The sequence below is a fragment of the Podarcis bocagei genome (assembly GCF_964188305.1).
Source record: "Podarcis bocagei genome assembly, chromosome: 14".
Taxonomy (NCBI): Eukaryota; Metazoa; Chordata; class Lepidosauria; order Squamata; family Lacertidae; genus Podarcis; species Podarcis bocagei.
Window position 1 is genome coordinate 45,828,572 of NC_138139.1, and position 21,177 is coordinate 45,849,748.

Sequence of the window (21,177 nt, forward strand, 5' to 3'; positions counted from 1 at the left end):
TTAACCACAAGCAGGGTGCTACACTAACACACAGCAGCATTAGGCAGGCCCCATCCCAATATATTTTGAAACCCTAATATTTTACCTGGACTTAACGGAAACAGACTACGGCTAAGGGATGAGATGGTGTGGCCTGGTCTCAGTTCATGCTGTATTTTTGATTATTAGACCAGTGTTATTAAATGTAGCATTTAATGCTGGAAAGGACCTTGATTCTTGAAAGGCGGGGCTTATAAATTGATCCGTTAAAACGAGCAACCAGAGGAGTCAACACATAAAAAGAAACAAGAATAGATGGGTGAGGCTGATGCGCTCCCCTCTTTACACCAGAGGGCACTGTAATGCCTTCCAGGTGGTGTTGGAATGACAACCTCCGGGGATTGTCTTTGGTCTTTCAAATTTCACCTTGGGCAAGGCCAAAATTCGGCCTGTCCCACCCCCTATCTCTTGCCTTCCATTCTGCTCAATTCACTATGTCACAGGGCCAGTGGCAGTTGTAGTCCAATGACATTTTGAAGGCCACAGGTTCCCTCTCCATCCCTTTTCAAACAACACAGAGAAACCTTCCCCTGCCCTCAAGAGTGCTTATTCACATGTAAAGGACAGACCACCGCCTTCTCCAACCACGTATTATATGTAAACATGGCGAGACCAGTGGACCTGCTTTTCCACAGGCCGGTTTTGTCGGTTTCGGCCCTTGGAGAAACACAGGCAGGTTTTCAGGTGTGGTTTTATTTTCAGCTCGTGCTGCAAAGTTGGCGAGAGACAACTGGTGCCGTGCAAAATGGTTCGCTGTTGGCACTATTCTCCTGGATCACTTTCTCACCTTCGTTGTTTCTCATCATGACCTGGAGAGGCAAGAGGGCGTCCTGATGTGTCTGTGGAGGATTATTTGTACGCAGCCTTTGAAAGCCCCCCTCTCTTCTTCAGTTTGACGAAAGACGAGGAACCAACTGAACGCAGACACCGCTGATATAAAAACAACACCCTCTCCCCTTGCATGAGTCTCCTGAGTGTGATTTTCGGTGGCCATTTTGGCTTTCTGTTCATTAGCCACCACAGGACGATTTCCTTGTATGTTTCTTATTCCTCTTAATGTACCTTCCTGCCTGCCTACTACTTTAGAGCTAAGAAAAACAGACCATGCAATCCAAGGGCAATGTTCCCCCGGCCGATCCTGTGCCTGAGAACGGCTGGTTTATCGCACGACAAGATGCTGATACTTTCCCCAGTTCTTGTGAACAAATTCCCAAACTTCTTGACGGTAAACTGCCAGGATGATCAGGGCAATGAACAGGGCTATCACCACGAAGCTTTTCAGCATGAAATAATTCTTCTTGCGGGGCCTGGTTTTCAAAAAATGATCCACGCAGTCTGCAAACAAGTACTTTTTGGGGGCATAGCCGAGCTGTTGCCGGGCTTTATCTATTTTGAACGTGTTCGTGTAAGCAATGTTGTACACCTGCGAAGCGAAAGCAAAGGAGTTGGATTTCTTTTAAAAACTGTTTTGAAACAGCATGAGAGCAAACGACAACGGAGGGTGCCTGGTCTGGGGTGGGCTCCCCAAATTCAGTGCCCTCCAGATGTTGCTGCACCACAATTCCCTTCATCCCATCATCGTTTCCATCGCACATTTAAAATGATGCTTTTCGTAAAAACCTAAGAAGGCACCGGCTGTATCAGGTCAAAGGCCGACCTAGTCTTGGCATCCTATTCTCACAGTGGGCAACCAGATGCCTATAATAATAATAATTTTTATTTATACCCCGCCCTCCCCAGTCAAGGCCAGGCTCAGGGCGGCTAACAAGCAATAATAAAAACAAGTTGAATGAATACAACTTTAAAACAAGATTAAAATACAACACTAAAACATTAAAATGCAGCCTCATCACAGGAGGAGAAAGGAAAAAGAAAAAAGAAAGAAGGGGAGGGAATCAAATTGGCTCCAAGCCAAAGGCCAGGCGGAACAACTCTGTCTTACAGGCCTATGGGAAGCCCAGGAGCTCAGAACAACAGCTCTCTCCCCACTTGCGACTCCCAGCAGGTGATATTAAGAGGCATCCAATGGAGGCAGGACATAGCTATTGTGATAGTACCCAGTGATTGCTTTCTCACCCACAACTCTGCTGAAGCCTCTTTTTGAAAAGCACAATAGTTTATTTTAGAATTTCTGCCAACATGATCAACAACAAAAAGGCATATGGCAGCATGCCAATTCATAATACCATTAAGAACATCAGACGTATGTCATGCAAGCCAAGAGTAACAACAGAGAAAAGACGAAGGAAAAATTAGAAAGGGAAAGAAGTGTGGCGTAATGGTTAGAATGTTGGGACGTGACCTGGGAGATTTATCCACCTGTAAAATGGGCTCTTTGTGCAGGACAAAAGCCAGCCAGCCAGATTGCAAAGCTCCCTCTGCACTACAAGGGCTCTTGGTATGTTTTTAAGTTTGTTTTCTTGTGTTTTTCTATTTTGTAATCCGCCCTGGTAATTTGCTTGAAGGGTAGAGTATAAGTTACTACAACAAATGGCTCAGTCAGTAGAGCATGAGACTCTTAATCTCAGTATTGTAGGTTTGAGCCCCACGTTGGGCAAAAGATTCCTGCCTTGCAGGGGGGTGGACTAGATGACCCTGATGGTCCCTTCCAACTCTACACTCCTGATTCTATGAAACAAACCCAGTACGTAATAACGTAGGCATGCATTACCTCATTTCTGGTGAGCAAAGGTGTGATTTCAACAATGGGCATTAACAGGTTGTGGAAGTGTTCCATCGCCACAGCTGCACAAAGGAAAAAAAGCACTTGATAAATACAATGGTCACTTGAAATAGCAGCGCATGCACAAAGCTGTGAGTCAAATGCTTGGGTCTGTGTAGCTCAGTACAGACAGGCAGCAATGCTCCATTCAGACAGACATATTTCCAATACCTGCCTGCAGATACCAGGGATTGAACCCAGGGACATTCCACACGCAAATCACACACTCTGCTGCTCAGCCCTGACTGCATTTCTCAAGTGTAACTTTAGCAACTTATTTGTTTATATTGCTAAAAAGAGCTGCCGTTAACCTGTTCTCTGTCATTGGGGTTGTTATTTGTCTCCTTAATAAGATTCCCTGTGGCCGCAGCTCCAAAAAGGTTGGGTTAAATTATACATTAAATTAAATATGTAATGTAACATTTGGGTTTCAGACAATTGTCACCATGGGCAGCCGCAATCTGGGCTGAGGCCGTGCTGTGAAAGGTTGATCCTTCTCTTCACTTGCTGTTGTCCTGATCAAAATTCCTCCCCTCCTCAACACCTGCATAGGAGTGAACTTCCCCACAGAAACTTTTCCCCATCCTTCCCACAAGGCAATGCAGTTGTGGCCAGGGGTGTGTGTGCACGGAGAATGCTGTTTTTTATGGAACAACATCAGGGTTGAAAAACATTAACCTCTGCCCCCTCAGGTCTCAGTTGAGATGGGCGCCGATATAGTGCAATGGGCTTATCTGCACATAACGCTAAACAATGGCTGTCGAGCTTCAGAAACTCAGATCTTTTGTGACCGGGAGAAGGATTTCTGCAGAGTTTAGCTTCTGCTTCCAAACATCTCAGTTTAAGCATTATGGTTTACCACAATGGCCGATTCAACAAGCCAGCTTCTCAAGCCATGGTTTGTTGCAAGATAAAATTCCTGATTCACACCGAGTGCAAACCCAAGGTTTTGTCTGAACTACTGTAAAAACAAGCAAACCCCAAACAACTGTTGAGCAAACAACTGGAAATATTTTACCTGAAAAATAAGCAAAAAGAACAGGAACACGTATCCATGGCTTGCGGCAACCCAATCCTTTAAACTGAAAGAAACATTGAAATACTGAAACCAGACAGCTTTGAATGCAGCTGTTCATTTATCGATCTATCCATTCCATAACATTTCTGTACCATTTGATTGTAGGAAAACCTCAAAGCAGTTTACGAGAGAGATAAAACAATAAAACGCTCACAGATTACAACCATAATTTAAAATACAGAGAAGGTTAAAATCGCAGTCAATTTAAGACCAAAACAAATTAAAACTCCTGTTATTGAATTTCTTACAAAAAAAAAACTTCTGTGTCTGGAAATTTTCACAGGTAAAATACTCAGCAAAGGTTTGCATTATACATAGTCATCTATGGTTTGTAAGGGGGTCCCTCCCCATATTCACCTGATTCCCCCCCCCAACACTATACAGCTGCCTTTATTAATTATTGCATCTCATCAGGCCATATGAGACTCGAGGCAGATTAAAAAAGAAACGGAGAAATTGAAGCCCGCCAGAGGATACTGGACTCGAACTCCCATCCGTCACAACCACCACAGCCAATAAGCTTAAGAAGTTTTAGAGCACAATTCTGTCTATAACAAACAGCTCTGGCACTCACCAGTGGGGTTAACCACTCAATAAGGTTGACCTTCTCGCCATCGTTGATGAAATATGCCTGGCCAGCCTACAAAGAACACAGGGGAAAGAGATCAGAATAGACATGGGCAACTTGTGGCCATACAAACATTGTTGGACATTAAACTCTCCTCGGCCCCAATGGCCAACGATCATGCAAGGTACACATTGGCAATGAACTTTACCTGCAGCCTTAGGAAGGAAAATAACCTACCTGGACACCTTTGTGCTCAGCTGAGAACTGTATGATTTCCTGGACACTCCGAAGGTTTAGGTGCATTAAATTTATTGCCCACCAAAACAAAACAATAACAAAAACCCTGATGGTTTGAAATATAGCCAAAGTGTAAATACAACAATAAACACAGGCGAAACATATAAAAAACAGATTTCACATTGCAACGTCATTTCACTGGTGCTATCCAAATGCCTGTGCTTTGCCTGGCGCCAAAATGAGGACAAGAGTGGATCCAGGTGGGCCTCCCTTGGGAGAGCATTCCATACATGGCGGGATGCTATAGAAAGGTCCTGCTCTCTTATCCCCACGCTTCAGACCTTCCTTGGAGGTGGGCTACAGAGAAGAATCTCAGATTATGACCTCAGGGTCAGGGAAAGTTCATGGGGGAAATTAGTTATAGCAGTGAGCCATATAGTAAACTTAATATATATATTGGAAGATATGTTTTCTAGGGAGTTGGACACCTCCCAAGATCCTATAGCCAAATTTTGCATGAGAGCAAGGAACAGGTTTCATCTAGAGAAGCTTTTAATGTTTGACGGACTATTGTATTTTAATATTTTGTTGGAAGCCACCCAGAGTGGCTGGGAAAATCCAGATAAATGGGCGGGGTATAAATAATAAATTACCGTATTTTTTGCACCATAACACTCACTTTTTTCCTCCTAGAAAGTAAGGGGAAATGTTTGTGCGTGTTATGGAGGGAATGCCTACGGGTGGCATGCCTACGGATTTTCCTCCTCTAAAAACTACGTGCGTGTTATGGTCGGGTGTGTGTTATAGAGCGAAAAATAGGGTATCATCATCATCTATGTTTGGATACACCTGGAAGCCATTTTGAATCAACATGGTGGACTTGAACTTTTTGACGCTGCACTGATTTCAAAACCACACTGGTGTTTTTGTGGGTTTCTTAGCGTTACTTAGCAACTTCTGCCAGAAAGCTGCTTAGTAAATCAATTACCCCGAAAATGCCAGAGCCCTCCAGGTGCCTCATGCCAAGGAAATGCTCAGCACATCCCCAGAATGTTCAGCGCCTGAAAAACTGGAGCACGTATAACGATATACTCACAGCTATATAGTTCTTCTCAGGAGTGAGAGCGTCCATGGCGAGGATGTGAGCTTGCACGAGATTCTTGACATGAACCCAGTTCATCCAGGTCTCTGGTCCCCCAAATGTGAAGACAAACATCCCTCTTTGAATATTCAACTGTTGGAAGGTATGATTGAAGCATAACGTTGCCAGTTACAACGAGGGGCAAACGAGATGTGATGCAGAATTGTCACTGGCTCTCCTGAGCTGAAGAACAGGAGACTTTTAAAGCAAGCAGAGTAAACCCAGGGCATGTCTTTGCTTTTCTCAGTGTGCAAACCCTTCTTGTGTTCATTGCCCCCAGCCCACCCTCGGTCTTCTCGCCTTCGGGCCAAACATATCCAGCTGTTTCAACCTTTCCTTGCATGGCTTGTTTTCTCTGGTACCTAACTGTAACTGGTCTCATCCCATGGTGGTATTATTACTATTATTAATTGAATTTATATACAGCAATAATAGCAGCAGCAAGAATATTATTGGCCCAAAAATGGAAGCAAGAAGAGTTACCGACGATTGAAGAATGGAGGATGAAGTTAATGGAATATGCAGAATTAGATAAATTAACAGGAAGGATTCGAAACCGGCGAGACTAGAAATTCACGGAAGACTGGAGTAAATTTACGGACTATTTGAAAAATAATTGTGAAGAGCAGACAACGTTTGTAGGGTTACAAGAAGTTTTGTGAGGAGTATTATTAGAAGTATTGTAAAAATGGATAAGGGGAGGATGATTTGTTAAGAGATGTAAAGGCAATATAAAGTTAAGAAATGCATAAGAAATGGTTAAAACGGTGGATCATCAGAGGTGCTGATGGAAGTCCAAAAAGATTGTATAAGTGATAAGTTTTGTGGTACATTTTATAATTTATATGTTAAAATTAATAAAAAATATTATATATATAAAAAAGAATTTATATACAGCCCTATAGCTGGGGGTCTCAGGGCAGTTCACAGAATAAAATCAAGATATAAAACCACAAAATACCTAATAAAAATAAAAGCAACAACCCAATAGCCCCTCCCCCCCAAAAAAACCCCACATTTTAAAAGGGCATAGGATGTAAATCTGATCAGCCAAAAGCCTGGTTAAAAAGGAACGTTTTTGCCTGGCGCCTAAAGGTGTACAATGAAGGCGCCAGGCGAACTTCCCTGGGGAGAGCATTCCACAGATGGGGAGCCACTGCAGAGAAGGCTCGTTCCCGTATTGCCACCCTCCGGACCTCTCGAGGAGGAGGCACACGAAGGAGGGAGTCAGAAGATGACCTCAGGGTCTGGGTAGGTTCATATGGTAGTGTTTCCCCCCACATTCACAGAAGAGTGTTCTGAGCAAGTCACAATACGTACGGCCATCCGGGAGAAATGCCTTTGTTCTTCCGGCCCATAGATGCCAGGCGGTCGAAGAGCACAGGTGTGCAGCTTGCCACCTCCTAGGAAACAGGATAAGAAGCTGTTGGCTGATTCTGAACATGTCAGTTGAAGAAACTGCTGATGCTGGACCACATGGGACAAGAGAGGCCCGAGGTTTCAGCATCTCCCGACTCCTCCTCCTACCTGCTTCTAGGCTCCTCTAGCTTTGGAGTCTTAAAGGGGCAACCTTCTATCCTGAAGATGAGCATATCTCCCTGTGCTGCTGGACCAGTGAGGTGCAATGGGAGGCACTGGCTTCTTCAGGTTTAAGGGCAGGTGTCCACGGAGGTCCTGGCTCTGAGCCTACAGGCTCTGGTGGTATGGGAGTGTCCTCTGCGGACTCCTGCCTGCCAACCCCAGGCTCTGCGGTCTCTCAGTCTCCAAGAGCAGGGCCAGAGCTGTGAACTGGGAATAACTTCATAGCTTGAGCCTCGAGTATGAACCTTAATCGCTGCTTGACCCTGGGGGTCACGAAAGATACAATAAAATCATTCCCCCCCCCCAAGGTTGCCACAGGCTAAGATCACAGAAAAGTACCTGGTAAAGACACTCCGTCTGCTCCTAGAACCATCTGTTCTGCAATTGATTTGGTTCTGGAATACTCGTTCATTTGCTAAAAAGAAATCAAATTAATTAGTTTGGGTTATTTAGCAAATACCAAAGCACGTAAGCCAACAGATCTGCTTGAACAAATACAGTGGTGCCTTGCAAGACGAAAAGAATCCGTTCTGTGATTCTCTTCGTCTAGCGGTTTTTTCGTCTTGCGAAGCAAGCCCATTGACGGATTAGCGGATTAGCGCTATTAGAGGCTTTTAGCAGCTTATCTGCTGATCGGATCAGCTGATAAGCGGATTAGCGGCTTAGAAAAAGGGGGGGAAGGAAAAAAAACCCGCAGGAACTCGCAAGACACTGTCGTCTTGCGAAGCAAGCCCATAGGAAATTCGTTTTGCGAAGCACCTCCAAAACGGAAAACTCTTTCGTCTAGCGAGTTTTCCGTCTTGCGAGGCATTCGTCTTGCAGGGCACCACTGTAATACGTTTTTCTCCCACTCAGTCAGTCACCATCTACATCCCCGGTGCCAAAGAACAGCCCATATAATGAGATTTTAATCACAGCTCCAAGTCTTACCACAGGGTTATGGGTAAATCCCCAGCAGAGGGTCTTCCACAACTGCAGGAGGACCACACAGAACACCTCTATGTGCCAACTTAAGACGATGGATGGAAGGGGGGTTTTTTCTGGCTGCCCTGAATCTGGGGAACACTTTCTCCCTTAGGATTTAACCAAGATTGTAATAACATTTTTAAAAAAGAGTGAAAATAATGCGAGGAGGGGGTCGTCTGCCCTACAGGAGTATGGGACACCAGTAGGGAAAGAGATGTCATGTGAAAAGAATTCCACGTGTCTTACTCCTAACAGACCTGTGAGAAGATTTGATTCAGTTCCCCCAAAGCATGGGGTGTAACCCTACAAGGATCATATGGAGAAAAATATAGGGCTGTTCTTAATCCCACCGTGCCCAAGGGTCTCTAGAGTCTAGAGATGAAGTAGCATGAGCAAGAGCTAGTGGCAGTGTTGTAGCAGATAGCACAGGGGTGGTTGCCCTGGGTGCAAAATTACTTCCCTGGACCCTTTCAACACCCAGCGCTGCCTCAGTCCAGCCGCACGCTCCTATCACTGGGCTCCGTTGAAAACGGCTTCTCCATGCAAACTGGGAAGCGACCTCTCCAGACAATGGAAGAGCTCTTTTTCCTTATGTCTGTGGCTGCAATCTCTTGAGTGATTGCGGACGCTTTTAAGCAGCTCCCTCCCATCCAACCAACCAAACCCTCCACATGTCCCTGGGCACTGGCAACCCATCATACACCACTGGTTGGTGGGGAAGAGAGGAGGAGGAGGAGGAGGAGGAGGAAAAAGAGGCAAGTCCCCACAAGGACTGGTAGGACAGAAGGCAAGGAGACTAGCAGTAGCCAAACCCAATGACAGACAGGCAGGGGTACACCACGACTGGTTCTGAGACCTTCTGGATCAAGCCAAGGACCCATCAAGTCCAGCATCCTGTTCTCACGGGGGCCAGCTTGTGGGAAACCTACAAGCAGGACCCAAGCACCAAGAGCCCTCTCGCCTCCTCTGGTTTCCAGCAAATGGTATTCAGAAGCGCTGCTGCCTCTGACCACGGAGGCAGAGCAGAGCCTTTATGGCTAGTAGTCCTTGATAGCCTGGTCCTCCGGGAATTTGTCTATGTGCTGGGCCCGGGGGTAACGCATGAAACACGGTCCAGAATCCGAAGGTTCCACTGGGAGACAGTCCAACAGGACCAAGGCGGGACACGAGGCAGAAAACCAGGCAAGGACAGGTACAGGATCCCCGGCAGGATCTAATATACAGCAACGTTGCTCCTGCAACCTGGGACGGGGTCCGACAACCTTTTATCTTTGTCGGGGTAGTGGCCAGTTCTGATCCCCCGGCGACTCACCTCCCTGTTTCACCCGAAGGCGAGCACTCCTCCTGCGAGTACTCAGGTCTCTCCTTCTCTCAGACCTTAGTCTCTGCAGCTCGGGAGATGTCGGTGGGTTACTAGACCCAGAGGCCACCTCAGCCTCCCCTGACCCAACCGGTAGTGGAGCAGCTGTAAGTGATGGCCCAGCTGAAGGCAACGAGGTAATCCCCGCATCTGAGGCCAGGGCAGGATCAGGCCCCTGACTCGGCCCAGCTGGTGCTTGTTGCAGGGGAACCTGTGCAGAGTGGGACTCTTCAGGATCAGGCCCCAGACTTGGTTCAGATAATGCCTGAGGCAAAGGATCCAGTGCAGACTGAGTCTCCTCTGGCTCCAAGCCCGAGTCCCAGGCCATCACAGTCTAATCCTCTTTTAAAGCCACCCAACTTAGTGGCCATCATAGCCCCTAAAGTACCATTGTTTATCTATGAGCTTCTAAGCAAGAAGGCGGGGGTGGGGGTGGGGGTGAGGGCAGGCCGAGGGCTAATAGACCAACCTCCGCCAGTTCTTTGGATCCACTCCTACCTACACTTTGGATCCAAAGCAACAGGCTGGGGAAAAACAACACATAATTTCCCTTGTGTTGTGGGGAGGTCATTTAAAAAAACAACTCGGCCCTCCTCTTTCTTGTCCCCCACACCATCGGTTGCAGCCAAATGCTAAAAAGGGGAGCAGCCCCAATACCTCTGCTAAAGGAAAATAAGGCACACTCTGCTCGTCGGCGTCAATAAGGGTTTGCCCGCCAAACACCACGTTGATGCTGCTTGTGTAGACCAGCCTGGGGACGCTGCGTCGCTTGCAGACTGCAGAGACATAGGAAACACAAAGCACTTCGTTGAGGGAAGGAGGCAAATGGAAATCTGCTTTCCTAAGGGAAAGGGCTGGTATCTCAGAATGGCTGCGAGCAAGAGCAGCCAACAAATGATTCTGCCCCGGCTCACATTACAGCATCCTCCAGCCCCAGGAGCCTTCAAAAGGGAGCTCTTTCTAGAGAAAGAACGGGGGGGGGGGGGGAGAGAGAGAGACTCTGGGGTTGCTATCAGGGGGTGATTGGTTTCGCTCCACCCTCCAACCCTAGGAGCCTGCAGAAGGGAATTGCTTATTGAATACTTTGGCCTAAACTATTAGTAAGCTGTATACTTATTTCTTAAATGTTTCTCCTTGCTAAATTAATTCTTAATTGTTGATTCTTGTTTTTTATTTTTTGCATTATGTTGCAGTGATGTTATTTGTCTTATTGTGTTCTTTGTCCAGGGCAGCTGTCTGCCAGCTCCATCTGGTACGCAGGCTGAGACTCTACCTGCCTGCAGACAGTCTTGCCACAGTAGTCCATGCTCTAGTTAGCTCCCACTTGGACTACTGCAATGTGCTCTACGTGGGGCTACCTTTGAAGGTGACTCAGAAACCACAACTAAGACAAAATGCAGCTGCCAGACTGATGACTGGGAGCAGCCGCCGGGACCTTATAACAGCAGTCCTGAAGGATCTACATTAGTTCCCAGTACTTTTCCGAGTACAATTCAAAGTGTCAGTGTTGACCTTTAAAACCTTAGACTGCTTTGGCCCTGTATACCTGAAGGAGCGTCTCCACCCCCATCGTTCAACCTGGACACTGAGGTCCAGCGCCAAGGGCCTTCTGGCAGTTCCCTCATAGTGAGAAGTGAGGTAACAGGGAACCAAGCAGAGGGCCTTCTGGGTAGTGGCGCCCGCCCTGTGGAACGGCCTCCCACCAGATGTCAAGGAAATAAACAACTATCTGACTTTTAGAAGACATCTGAAGGCAGCCCTGTTGAGGGAAGTTTTGAATGTCTTATGTCTTACTATGCTTTAATGTGTTGGAAGCTGCCTAGACCCAGTCAGGTGGACAGCATATAAAAAATAAATTACCATTATTATTCTTTATCGTATTTAGACTGGCTTTTGTGCGAACTGCTTTTGAGCACAGATTTATTTGTGGGAGATGTGGTATGTAAACAAGCCGACCATCGATGATCCTCAGTCTGGGCTCATCCAAAACAAAGCACTGAGGCAGTACGCACCTTCAATGACGACACTGGTTCCTCCGACATTGACAGACCGAATATGTCTCTTGTGCATCTAGGAAAAGCAGGAAGAGGTTTAATGTCGCACCAGCTGCTGCAATCAAAGCAAAATGAATTGCTTTAGCTTGTTTTGGTCTCTGGAGAATTGGCCTGGCTTGCTCCCTAGGTGGCAAGAAGGCCAGCTTGTAAAAGTTGAATTTCGCCCAAAAAAAAAAAAAAAAAAAAATTCCACCTGAAAAAAGCGGTCAAGAAGGGCTATTGCTCAGAGGCTGTGTACCTGCTGAAGGTCCCAGGTACGTTCCTTGGCATCTTCAGTTAGAAGGTTCAGACCACAAGTGATGGGAAGGAGTTTTTGCCCAAGACCCTGGAGAACTGCTAGTTAGTCTTGGGTGAAATAATCAAGCATAGGGAACCTTTCATAGTCCTCCAGAGGTCACATGTTTCTAGGTGGGGCCAAAAGTGGATGTGGAATAGCAAATGATAATTTACTTATGCACCCCTCTCAGTACATTGTTTACTGAAAATAAAACATTTCTCTTCTTAAAAAGTGTACATATTCTTACTGTTGCCTTTGCTTAATGTCTGTGATCTAATTCAGCATCACTCAGGCATCTTTTTTCAAAGCATCATAGAATTGGAAGGGACCATGAGGGTGTCAGGGTCTGGCCAGACGAGGAAGAGAGTTGGGCACCGCCTGTCCAAGAGACCCCTCCAGGGAGGACGCAGAAGATGACAACTTAGACCCAGGACAGTGGTGGTGGGACACAGGGGGCCAATGTGCAGGAGTGTCAAGCTGGGAGATGCTAGATGCAGGAGGGCTGAGTGATCGGCGGGGGGGGGGGGGCATGTGTCAGGAGAAGGAAGGTCTTCCAAGACAGCTCTAGGTGCTGAGAGTCTCAGCGCGAGTGCAGACTCAGAGAGAGAAGAGTCCGAGGCTGCCTCTGCTGCCAAGAAACTGGCTCTCCTCCCCAGACTCCCCACTTGAGGAGGATCCTGCACGCTGCTCAGGCAATGGGCCAGACAGGCCCAGAGGAGGAGCCCGCCCCCTTGCCACATTTTACATCTGTTTGGGAGGGATCTGGAGTGAGAGGGGAAGGAGCCAGGTGAGACAAGCCAGAGGGATGCTGCTGTGTTGCTTCCTTTCTGTGAATTAAAAGCTAATTGCATTCTGTGTCTCAAGTTCTTTCCTGACTTGTGGATGACCTGTGCTCGCCCGACAGCTCCTTGACAGAGGGTCATCTAGTCCAACCCCCTGCAGTGCAGGATTCTTTTGTCAAATGTGGGGATTGGACCCACGACCCTGAGATGCTCTACGGACTGAACTATGCCAGACTGTCTGTATCCACTCAGGGCTTCTTTGCCTGAGAGTCTACTTTGTTTTATTTTCCTTTCTGAAAGGGGCAGGCCCTGGAAAAAACTACCAACCGATCTCCGTTCAGTGGCGTAGCGTGGGTTGTCAGCACCCGGGGCAAGGCAAGTAATTTGCGCCCCCTAACCTGAGTGAGCCAGGTAGGGGCAGAGAGCTGTGAGTGCGAGCGCCCCCCCCCCGATGTTGCACCCGGTGCGGCCGCCCCCCCCTGCCCCCCCACGCTACGCCACTGTCTCCATTTGATATAGGACAGCAGGAAATTTTCTGAAAATCTGTTCAACACAATCTGGAAAAGCCACGTGAAAAGGGTTGATTCCTTGCAGAAACTCAAGACGAAGAGAAGCCGACTCACTTGTTCTAATCCTGTCATTCCGTACGCGGCTGCGTGAATGACACAGTCTGCCCCTTCGCAGGCTGCATATAGCGGGTCATAGTGCCTCACGTCTGCCTAGAACACAGAGATCACATACTCCTGAGTGGGGGCTTGGGGGGGGCGGTCAGCAATGTTTCCCCCCCCCCCCAGGCAACAGACAACAAAGGATGCTGAGAAGCCAAGGTACACACTCTAAGGCCACCAGCAACAGGGAAGAGAGGGCAAGGACCCAGTTCTTTGATCACACAGATCTTCTCTGTCATTGCAAAGGGTCACGAGACATACTATGCAAATCATGCCATCCTAAGAGTTGGAGGAGGCCTCACACACCATCCATCCCTCTGATGGAAGGATTGCAAAGCAATTCCAACGGGTGTCTATGCAGAAAGAGAGAGCGTTTGTCCATACTGGAGAACTCTGGATTTGCACTTGCCTGTCTCATTAATATAGGCATAGCCACAGGTTGTCCTTCCCATCCCACAGTGTTGTCCTGGAACTTCCCCCCTTTAAATGAGGGTTTTCCTGGTCCTTGGAAAGTTCAAAACAGGCAGGATTGAACACCCCCCGATCTTGCAGAGATCATAGTCATCTATCCCACCCACCCCCATTGCAGCAGGTGCCACAGATCACTGGTGCTTGCAAACCCTTCCCCCACAACCACACTTTACCTGCCTTACACCTGACAGCAGATAATAATCTCTCTCTACATGATGTGTTGCTTATGGAAAAGAAAAGTGGGGTGTTACGATCATAATAATAAATGATAAATACCTGTACAAGTACTACTCCTTTTGGAATTTCCCAGAGGGGTTGGTTAATGTCATAGAGAATCACACTGGTTCCTGATTTGGCAAGGGCACGGCCAAGGCTGAAGCCAAAATAGCCAGCACCTCCTGTTATCACTGTCTTGTTGCTCACTTTCTTCAGCCCTCGGTTACCGGTGTCAAGTTTCTGTTCAGCAGGCTGGGCATCTTGTTTAGAGGATTTGAGTTTTTTTCGGTCTTTCTGCTGAGATTTCTCCATTGCGCACTAAGGGATCCACCGGATCTAGTATTACAAAACTCCACCAAGGTAGGAGCAACAGTATCTCCTTCTCATAACCTGTTGAAAGAGCACAAAGGCCAATTTTGTTGCTGCTGTTGCTACAGGAATAACAGCGCCATTGGTAGAGCATAGGACTCTTAATCACAGTGCCATGGGTTCAAGATTCCTGCACCGCAGAGGGTTGGACTAGATCAGCCTTTCTCAACCTGTGGGTCCCCAGATGTTGTTGAACTACAACTCCCATCACCCCAGCTAGCAAGTCCAGAGCTCAGGGATGATGGGAGTTGTAGTCCAATAACATCTGGGGACCCACAGGTTGAGAACCGCTGGACTAGACGATCTTTGTGGTCCCTTGCAACTCTATAATTCTTTGATTCTAAGATTTCCATGTTTCTCAGTCCGGTTCTTATTTAAGGAACATTATATATATATATGGCTTCTCTATGTAGCACTTATTCACAAATGAATGTTTAACTTTTTGGCGTTCTGTTATCAATACCCCACTGATATCCTGCTGTTTGCCCTATAGTCCTCAACTTCGGTAATGAAAATTAAAAACAAACATGCTGTGATGTTATGAAAAGTGATACACTTCTCAGCATTTCTGAGAATGCCTCACTGAGGCATATGAGGCGGGCTTCTCCAGTGCTAAATTATATTTGGTCCAAAGTTGTCAGCATCAACTTTGCATTAGCAAAACCCTTGATATTTGGAGATGTCCGCGTATTTTTAAATTATATTCCCGTAGCATGGGGATTAGCAGCAAGACAACAAAAGCGGACTTCTGTTTTGGTATTCCTACGGGGATCTGGCTAGCCATGGTGAGATCAGGATATTGCTCCTCTGTATCTATGGCCTCGCCCCATGCCTTTTTATCACACATTCATGATCATTTGTGTTCACAGTGCTATTAACGGGGGTCATACACACTTCTGTTTTTGATGCAATCCACACTTGCAAAAAGTTTGGGGTGGCCATACTGCTTCATTTCCAACCAGAGACAAAGGTTTAAAGGTTTGAACATTTGCAAGAAGCAAAGGTTTAAAGCCCCTCTGCGCCCCCCCCGCCCCCCCAAGCAGCAGGGTCCCAGTGCAGATCAGTCCTCCCTTGCCTGCAATTTACTTCAAAAAGTCATTATCTCAGTTGCTAATTGTGTAAACGCTGTGCCGTTCAGTTAGGTGTTTGAAATGAGTTCCTACATGAGACAGGGCTCTTTTTTAGATTGCGTTCAATCTGGCAAGATCTAGATAAAATCAAGCATTAAATTTTTGGTGTTTTCTGCAACATGTTCTTCACATAGTAAAATGAAGCACTGGTGGTGGAATTATTCTGTTTACGTTCGCTCTGTGACACTTCCACAATGCTAGTATGTTATCACTGTATGGGTGGGGTCATACGTGACCATCCCAAAAGCATCAGGAACCCAAATAATCATGAATGAGCACTAAAAAGGATGCTTGAAAGGGCATAGAAGGAACCCATAGCCTAGTTCATTCGTTATGTAGCGGCTTCTCAGTCACGCCACCCATTGCCACCCTGGTAAGGGAGTGAAGGAGCAACAATGATCTCCCAGCCTCTCCGACCTCACAGGTTGTCGCAAGGATAAAATGAGAAAGTAAGCAAGCATATATACCCCCTTGAGGTCTTGGGTGGAAATCACTGTATGAAATAAACAAAATATATCAGCTGTGGGGCTGTATTTTGCTTTTGTTTTACTTAATGGGAAGAGGGTGGGTTGGTGAGCGGTAGTCATTACTAACCCCCAACGTGGCTGGGGTTTTTTTGAAAACCACTCAGAGGTTTTCATACAATCAAGCGATATGTAAATTTTGTTATGAATAAATAAAGAAATCTCTCTTAGTCACCCCAAGGTAATAACAACCGCTTCTTAGACTCCTGGGACCATAGACCAAAGTGGTCACGAGCATCTTCCAATAAAGAATCTGGTGTAAAAGGTAGCCAATCGCAGTGGCGCAGCGTGGGGGGTGCAGGGGGGGCCGGCCGCACCGGGCGCAACATCTGGGGGTTAGGGTTAGGGGGCGCAAATCCATGGGTTAGGGGGCGCAAATCCACGGGTTAGGGGGCGCAAATTACTTGCCTTGCCCCGGGTGCTGACAACCCACGCTACGCCACTAGCCAATCGTATTACATATGCAAATAAGTCTTTTCTCCCCATAGGCTGCTGCAACAGAGAACTGCTTTTGCACCACGTTGCTTCAGAATGTTTCAGTTTAAAAGGAGACAGTTGGTGCAGTATAACAGAATTCTACCTCATGCCTCTTGTGGGGATAATGTAGCAGTGTCCAGGTGTGCTTACATGGAAGTAAATTCCACTGAAATCTGTGGGACTTCCTTTGGAGTAACCAGGCCTTGGCTTGGAGTGCAAACAATAAAAACGCAAAGCTGCTCATTGGCACACAGGGATTGTTTGGGTTCCAGTATTTGGGGAATTAATCTTTGAAGTTTGGCTGTGATTTCTGAATAAATCTTAATACTTCAGATACAAAGGGCACAGCCTTCCATCTGCATTTATTATTGCTTTACAAGCACACTTTTTTCAAACTTTGCTGCATGTTTCTTTTCGGCACTCATGACATAAGACACGGAGAAGAATAGAATTGTAGAGTTGGAAGGGGCCCTAAGGGTCATCTAGTCCAACCCCCTGCAACGCAGGAATCTTCTGCCCGGGGCTCAAAACCCACGACCCTGACATTAAGAGTCTCATGGTACACCAGCTGAGCTATATCCTATTTAAAATCTCTGAAGATATTGTTGGGGGACAGCCACCTGCACTGCTAACTTTCGCTGCATCCCTGTTATAAGCCAATTATTTACCTGAAGGAAAAATATCATCTCTGCCTTCCAGGCTGCTCACCCTCCCGCTGTGTTTGGATGAAGCATGTTGTGGACAAAACCATTTCACCATTCTGCTATAAAAAGCAAAGTTCTTTGCCACAGCAAGTGAAAGAGGTCCACAGGATTTCCCTCATTCAAAAAAAGGAAAATACCTGTGGTTTCCTTGCACAAACCCCCAGATATTATCATATCTAGACAGGCAGATGTATGCGAGATACTTTTAATATCAGTTTATTACCCTGGTTGTACGCTAACTCATAGCTTTGCCAAAACGCCACTTCAATAAAATAAAATAAAAATATTCTAACAGTGCAATGCTAAGCACAGTTACTCAGGTGTAGGACTCACCCAGTTCAATGACATCTACTCCCAGGTAAACTGTGCATTTATGCCCCAAAATTAAATTTTAATTTTGGAAGTGAGGGAATGACAGCGAGTGGTGACACCAATTATACTTATTTCTGTGCAGGAATAGTAAGAAATAATGAATAATAACAGGGTGTTTGGAAGACAGAATGGGGTTTGCTGGGATAATAAACCATCCACACAATTATTATAGAGGTCCCAAGCAGGGTAGTCCCTCCGTACACGTTTTATTTCCTTTTGCAAACGTTATTTCGTTTTCACTCAACCAAACCTCTGTTTTAGAAGGCCTGGAGATGTACACCTTTGGGTGAGATTCAGTACTCCTTGCTCCCCCACCTCTCGCTTCCTGAGCGATGCAATGGGCGAGAAAAGGAGATCCGTGAGTTGTGCCTCCGACTAAGCTTCTACTCAAGAGTAGACCCATTGAAAGCCCTGGCCCCTCGCGCCCAGCTTCCGTCCATTGACTTCAGTGGGTCTACTCCTGAGTATGGACTTAGTTGGGAAGATCTAGCGCGTGAAGCCCTAGGAACCATAAGAGGGTCTCCTGCAATAATATTATTACCCTGGGAGGGGGTCCTTGGCAGGAGAGATTTCCTGGGTGTGGGGCAAATCCTGGCTCTCCCCCCCCCCCAAACGGCAGGAGGTGGCTCCTTTTCCTCTCCCTCACGGTTGACCAGGAGACACCCCCAGCTAGGCAGAGTCCCCAGTCGGGCAGGCTTACATCTCCAATTCATCCATCCTAAGAGGAAGAAAAGCCACTGCGGAGGAGCCCGGCTTGGTGTTGGCGGTACTGTACTTCCAGCGGGGAGGAGAACCGTAAATATTAAAGGGGCAGCGCACGCACAGGAGAGTTCTGTTATCTCCAGGTGAGGGTGGCGCTATCCGTGCGATCCTATATATCGGGGTGGCCAACTCCCAAGAGACTGCGATCTACTCACAGAGTTAAAAACTGGCAATGATCTACCCCCTTTTTTGGGTTCAGGTCAAAGTTGTTGAGCTCTTTTTTAGGAAGGAAAAGCCCTGTATATTTTTGGGGGGGGGGGTTGAGCTTTTATTAGGAAGGAAAGCTCCGTTTTTTAGGGGTTCAGGTCAAAGTTTTTTTAAGGAAGGAGGAAAGCCCCGTTTTTTGGGGGGGTGCAAGGCAATAATGTTGAGATTTTTTTAGGGGAGACAGTTGTTGAGCTTCTTTGGGGGGAGTCAGTGATCTGCCGGTGATCTACCACAGATGTCCAGTGATCTACCAGTAGATCGCGATCTACCTGTTGGACGTGCCTGCTACACACACACACACACACACCAGGTGTGGGGAAGCTTTGGCCCGCCAGATGTTGCTGAACTACAACTCCCAGCACTCCTGGCTTGCTGGAGCAGGTGGGAGTTGTAGTTCAGCAACACCTGGTCTTTCAAATTCGGCACACACCTCCACACCTATTGCCTTCCATTCTGCTCAGTTCACTATATCATAGTTGCAACAACTTGAGGTGCCCCCTAGGCTCAGCGCCCAGTGCGGCGGAACAGGCCCTGCTGCCCTGCTCAGAGGGACTGACGGGTCCCCCACACCTGCTGTACCTGTACTGTACATTTAAATCACATGACATCCCCACCAAAGAGTACTGGGAATTGCAGGTTTTCCCTGTGCAGAACCACAGTTCCCAGCAGCCTATGCAAGCTAGGGTTCCCAGGATTCTTTGGGGAGAGTTATGCACATTTAATGTGCTTTAAATGTCTAATAATGACCTGCCCTTAAAGCACATGTTTTCCCTTCAAAGAATCCTGGGAAACATAGTTCTCCGGACCCTATGGTTCCCAAGATTCCTGTGGGGTGGAACCATGCACTGTAAATGGGTTGTATCCAGCTAATTTATTTCTCAGATGCATTGATGCACCTAACTTAGGCATGTTCATGGCCTTCAACAAGTCTACTCTGTGTAGGATTCATTATATCCAGTGGAAATGCTGAGCAGAAAATGTTCAGGATCGCACTGGTGGTCAGTCAACCATTTGTAGTTTGGCCCTGCAGATAATCAGTAGCATTGAAAAGTGCGGGGAGGGCATGGAGCAGAGAGATCACAGTTATTAGAGCAGGCATATGACAGCATAAATGTCTCAATACACCTGCTGTCAGGAACTGGCTGGATGAAGAGGAGTTGTGGGAGGCACCAGCTAGGGAACCCCCAAGGGAAACCCTAGAGGAGGAAGGCTCATAGCTCAGGGATTGGTGGTGGGACACTAAGGAGAGGTCAGGGGGTGCTGAAGGGGCAACAGGGCTTAGTGAGCAGGAAGAGCCTGTGACAGAGAGCAGTTCAGACTCTGCGGCTGAAGCAGAGAAGGGGGGGGGTCAAGTGGCAGCTGGGGAATCCAGGGAGTCTCCCTCTCCTGCTGCGACAAGCTCCAGCCCCGTCTCCAAGAAAGTGCAGAGTAATGAGAGCAGACCAGAGGTGCGCAGATGCAACATGAGACTGCTTAGGAAACATCTGGAAAAGGAGTGTTAGGGAGGGTGGGAGGCAGAGAACTTCAGTCCATAGGGGCAGGAGCTGCTGGGAAGGGTTGCTGAGTTGTATTGAAATTGAAATTGAAATACTTTATTGTCTCTTGTACAACTTGTATACAGCGAGATTACACAAGCACCCCCCACTCAGCTCTCTTAGTCTTAATTCCCCTCGTTTACTGACGCACACCCACCAAACCCGAAAGTCAGTTGCCCTGTTGTTATCTTTTCATTCAGCAGCCTAACGGCCCATGGATAGAAGCTGTTCTTTACCCTGTTGGTGTGACTAATCATGCTTCTATATCTTCTGACCGAGGGCAGGAGATCCAGAAAGTGGGGGCCAGGGTGTGAATCATCCCTGAGAATTTTCCTCACGCTCCTGAGGCAACGTTCTTCCGCTATTTCATCCAGCGGATTCACGGGACAGCCCATAATATCTTGTGCTGTATTCACCACCCTCTGTAGGCACTTCCTGCCAGATGATGTCAAACCAGCGTACCACACCGTGATGCAGTATGAAAGGACACTTTCTATTGTGGACCGGGAGAAGGAGATAATCAAATGTTGATTGACATCGTTCTTTCACAATACTCTGAGGAGATGGAGTCTCTGTTGGGCTTTCCTAACCACCTGGGTTGTATTGATTTTCCAAGTAAGGTCTTGTATGCCATTGTATGCCAAATATGCCATTTCTTTGAATAAAGAGTTAACTTCACTGACAAGGGAGCTCTGCTTCTTTTGTGCTGACAGTCTGGCCCTGACACCTGCTAGTTTTTAAAGTGCCGCAATGGAACTATCCTCTACGTATGTTTGGGACTAACCATGCGATACCAAAACATGTCTACTCAGAAGTAAATCCCACCGGTTCCAATGAAGATTGCAGCCAAATGCAATTCACTCCTCGAACATGTATTCTTGTGTGTAGTGCAGTTGGAACAAATTAACAAAACAGTTGGGCCAAAATGGATGGAACG

General features: G+C 47.0%; 1 protein-coding gene across 3 annotated transcripts; it reads right to left on the reverse strand.

Annotated features, from left to right (window-relative positions):
* Positions 1-714: 714 nt before the first annotated feature.
* Positions 715-18,562, reverse strand: SDR42E2 (short chain dehydrogenase/reductase family 42E, member 2). Of its 3 annotated transcripts, none has more exons than XM_081169630.1 (12): positions 18,437-18,562; positions 14,221-14,550; positions 13,429-13,524; positions 11,705-11,762; positions 10,350-10,468; positions 7,706-7,781; positions 7,106-7,188; positions 5,741-5,878; positions 4,414-4,479; positions 3,780-3,843; positions 2,711-2,784; positions 715-1,462 (listed from the first exon to the last, which is right to left on the reverse strand). In XM_081169630.1, the coding sequence occupies exons 2-12, from the start codon at positions 14,470-14,472 to the stop codon at positions 1,199-1,201; spliced, it is 1,290 nt and encodes a 429-aa protein (XP_081025756.1). In that variant the 5' UTR covers positions 14,473-14,550; positions 18,437-18,562; the 3' UTR covers positions 715-1,198. The 3 variants fall into 3 exon arrangements, with proteins under 3 accessions (XP_081025756.1, XP_081025755.1, XP_081025757.1); XM_081169629.1 differs by having other exon boundaries at positions 18,278-18,527; XM_081169631.1 differs by lacking the exon at positions 18,437-18,562 and adding an exon at positions 16,359-16,447.
* Positions 18,563-21,177: the final 2,615 nt, after the last annotated feature.

Excerpts from the sequence above, each read along its gene's own strand:
- SDR42E2 (XM_081169630.1), bottom strand. The coding sequence starts at position 14,472 with ATGGAGAAATCTCAGCAGAAAGACCGAAAAAAACTCAAATCCTCTAAA. Across the intron at positions 5,879-7,105 it reads GGCATTTCTCCCGGATGGCC|TTGAATATTCAAAGAGGGAT; the intron begins GTACGTATTGTG and ends ACCTTCCAACAG. Across the intron at positions 1,463-2,710 it reads CTTTGCTCACCAGAAATGAG|GTGTACAACATTGCTTACAC; the intron begins GTAATGCATGCC and ends TTCGCTTCGCAG.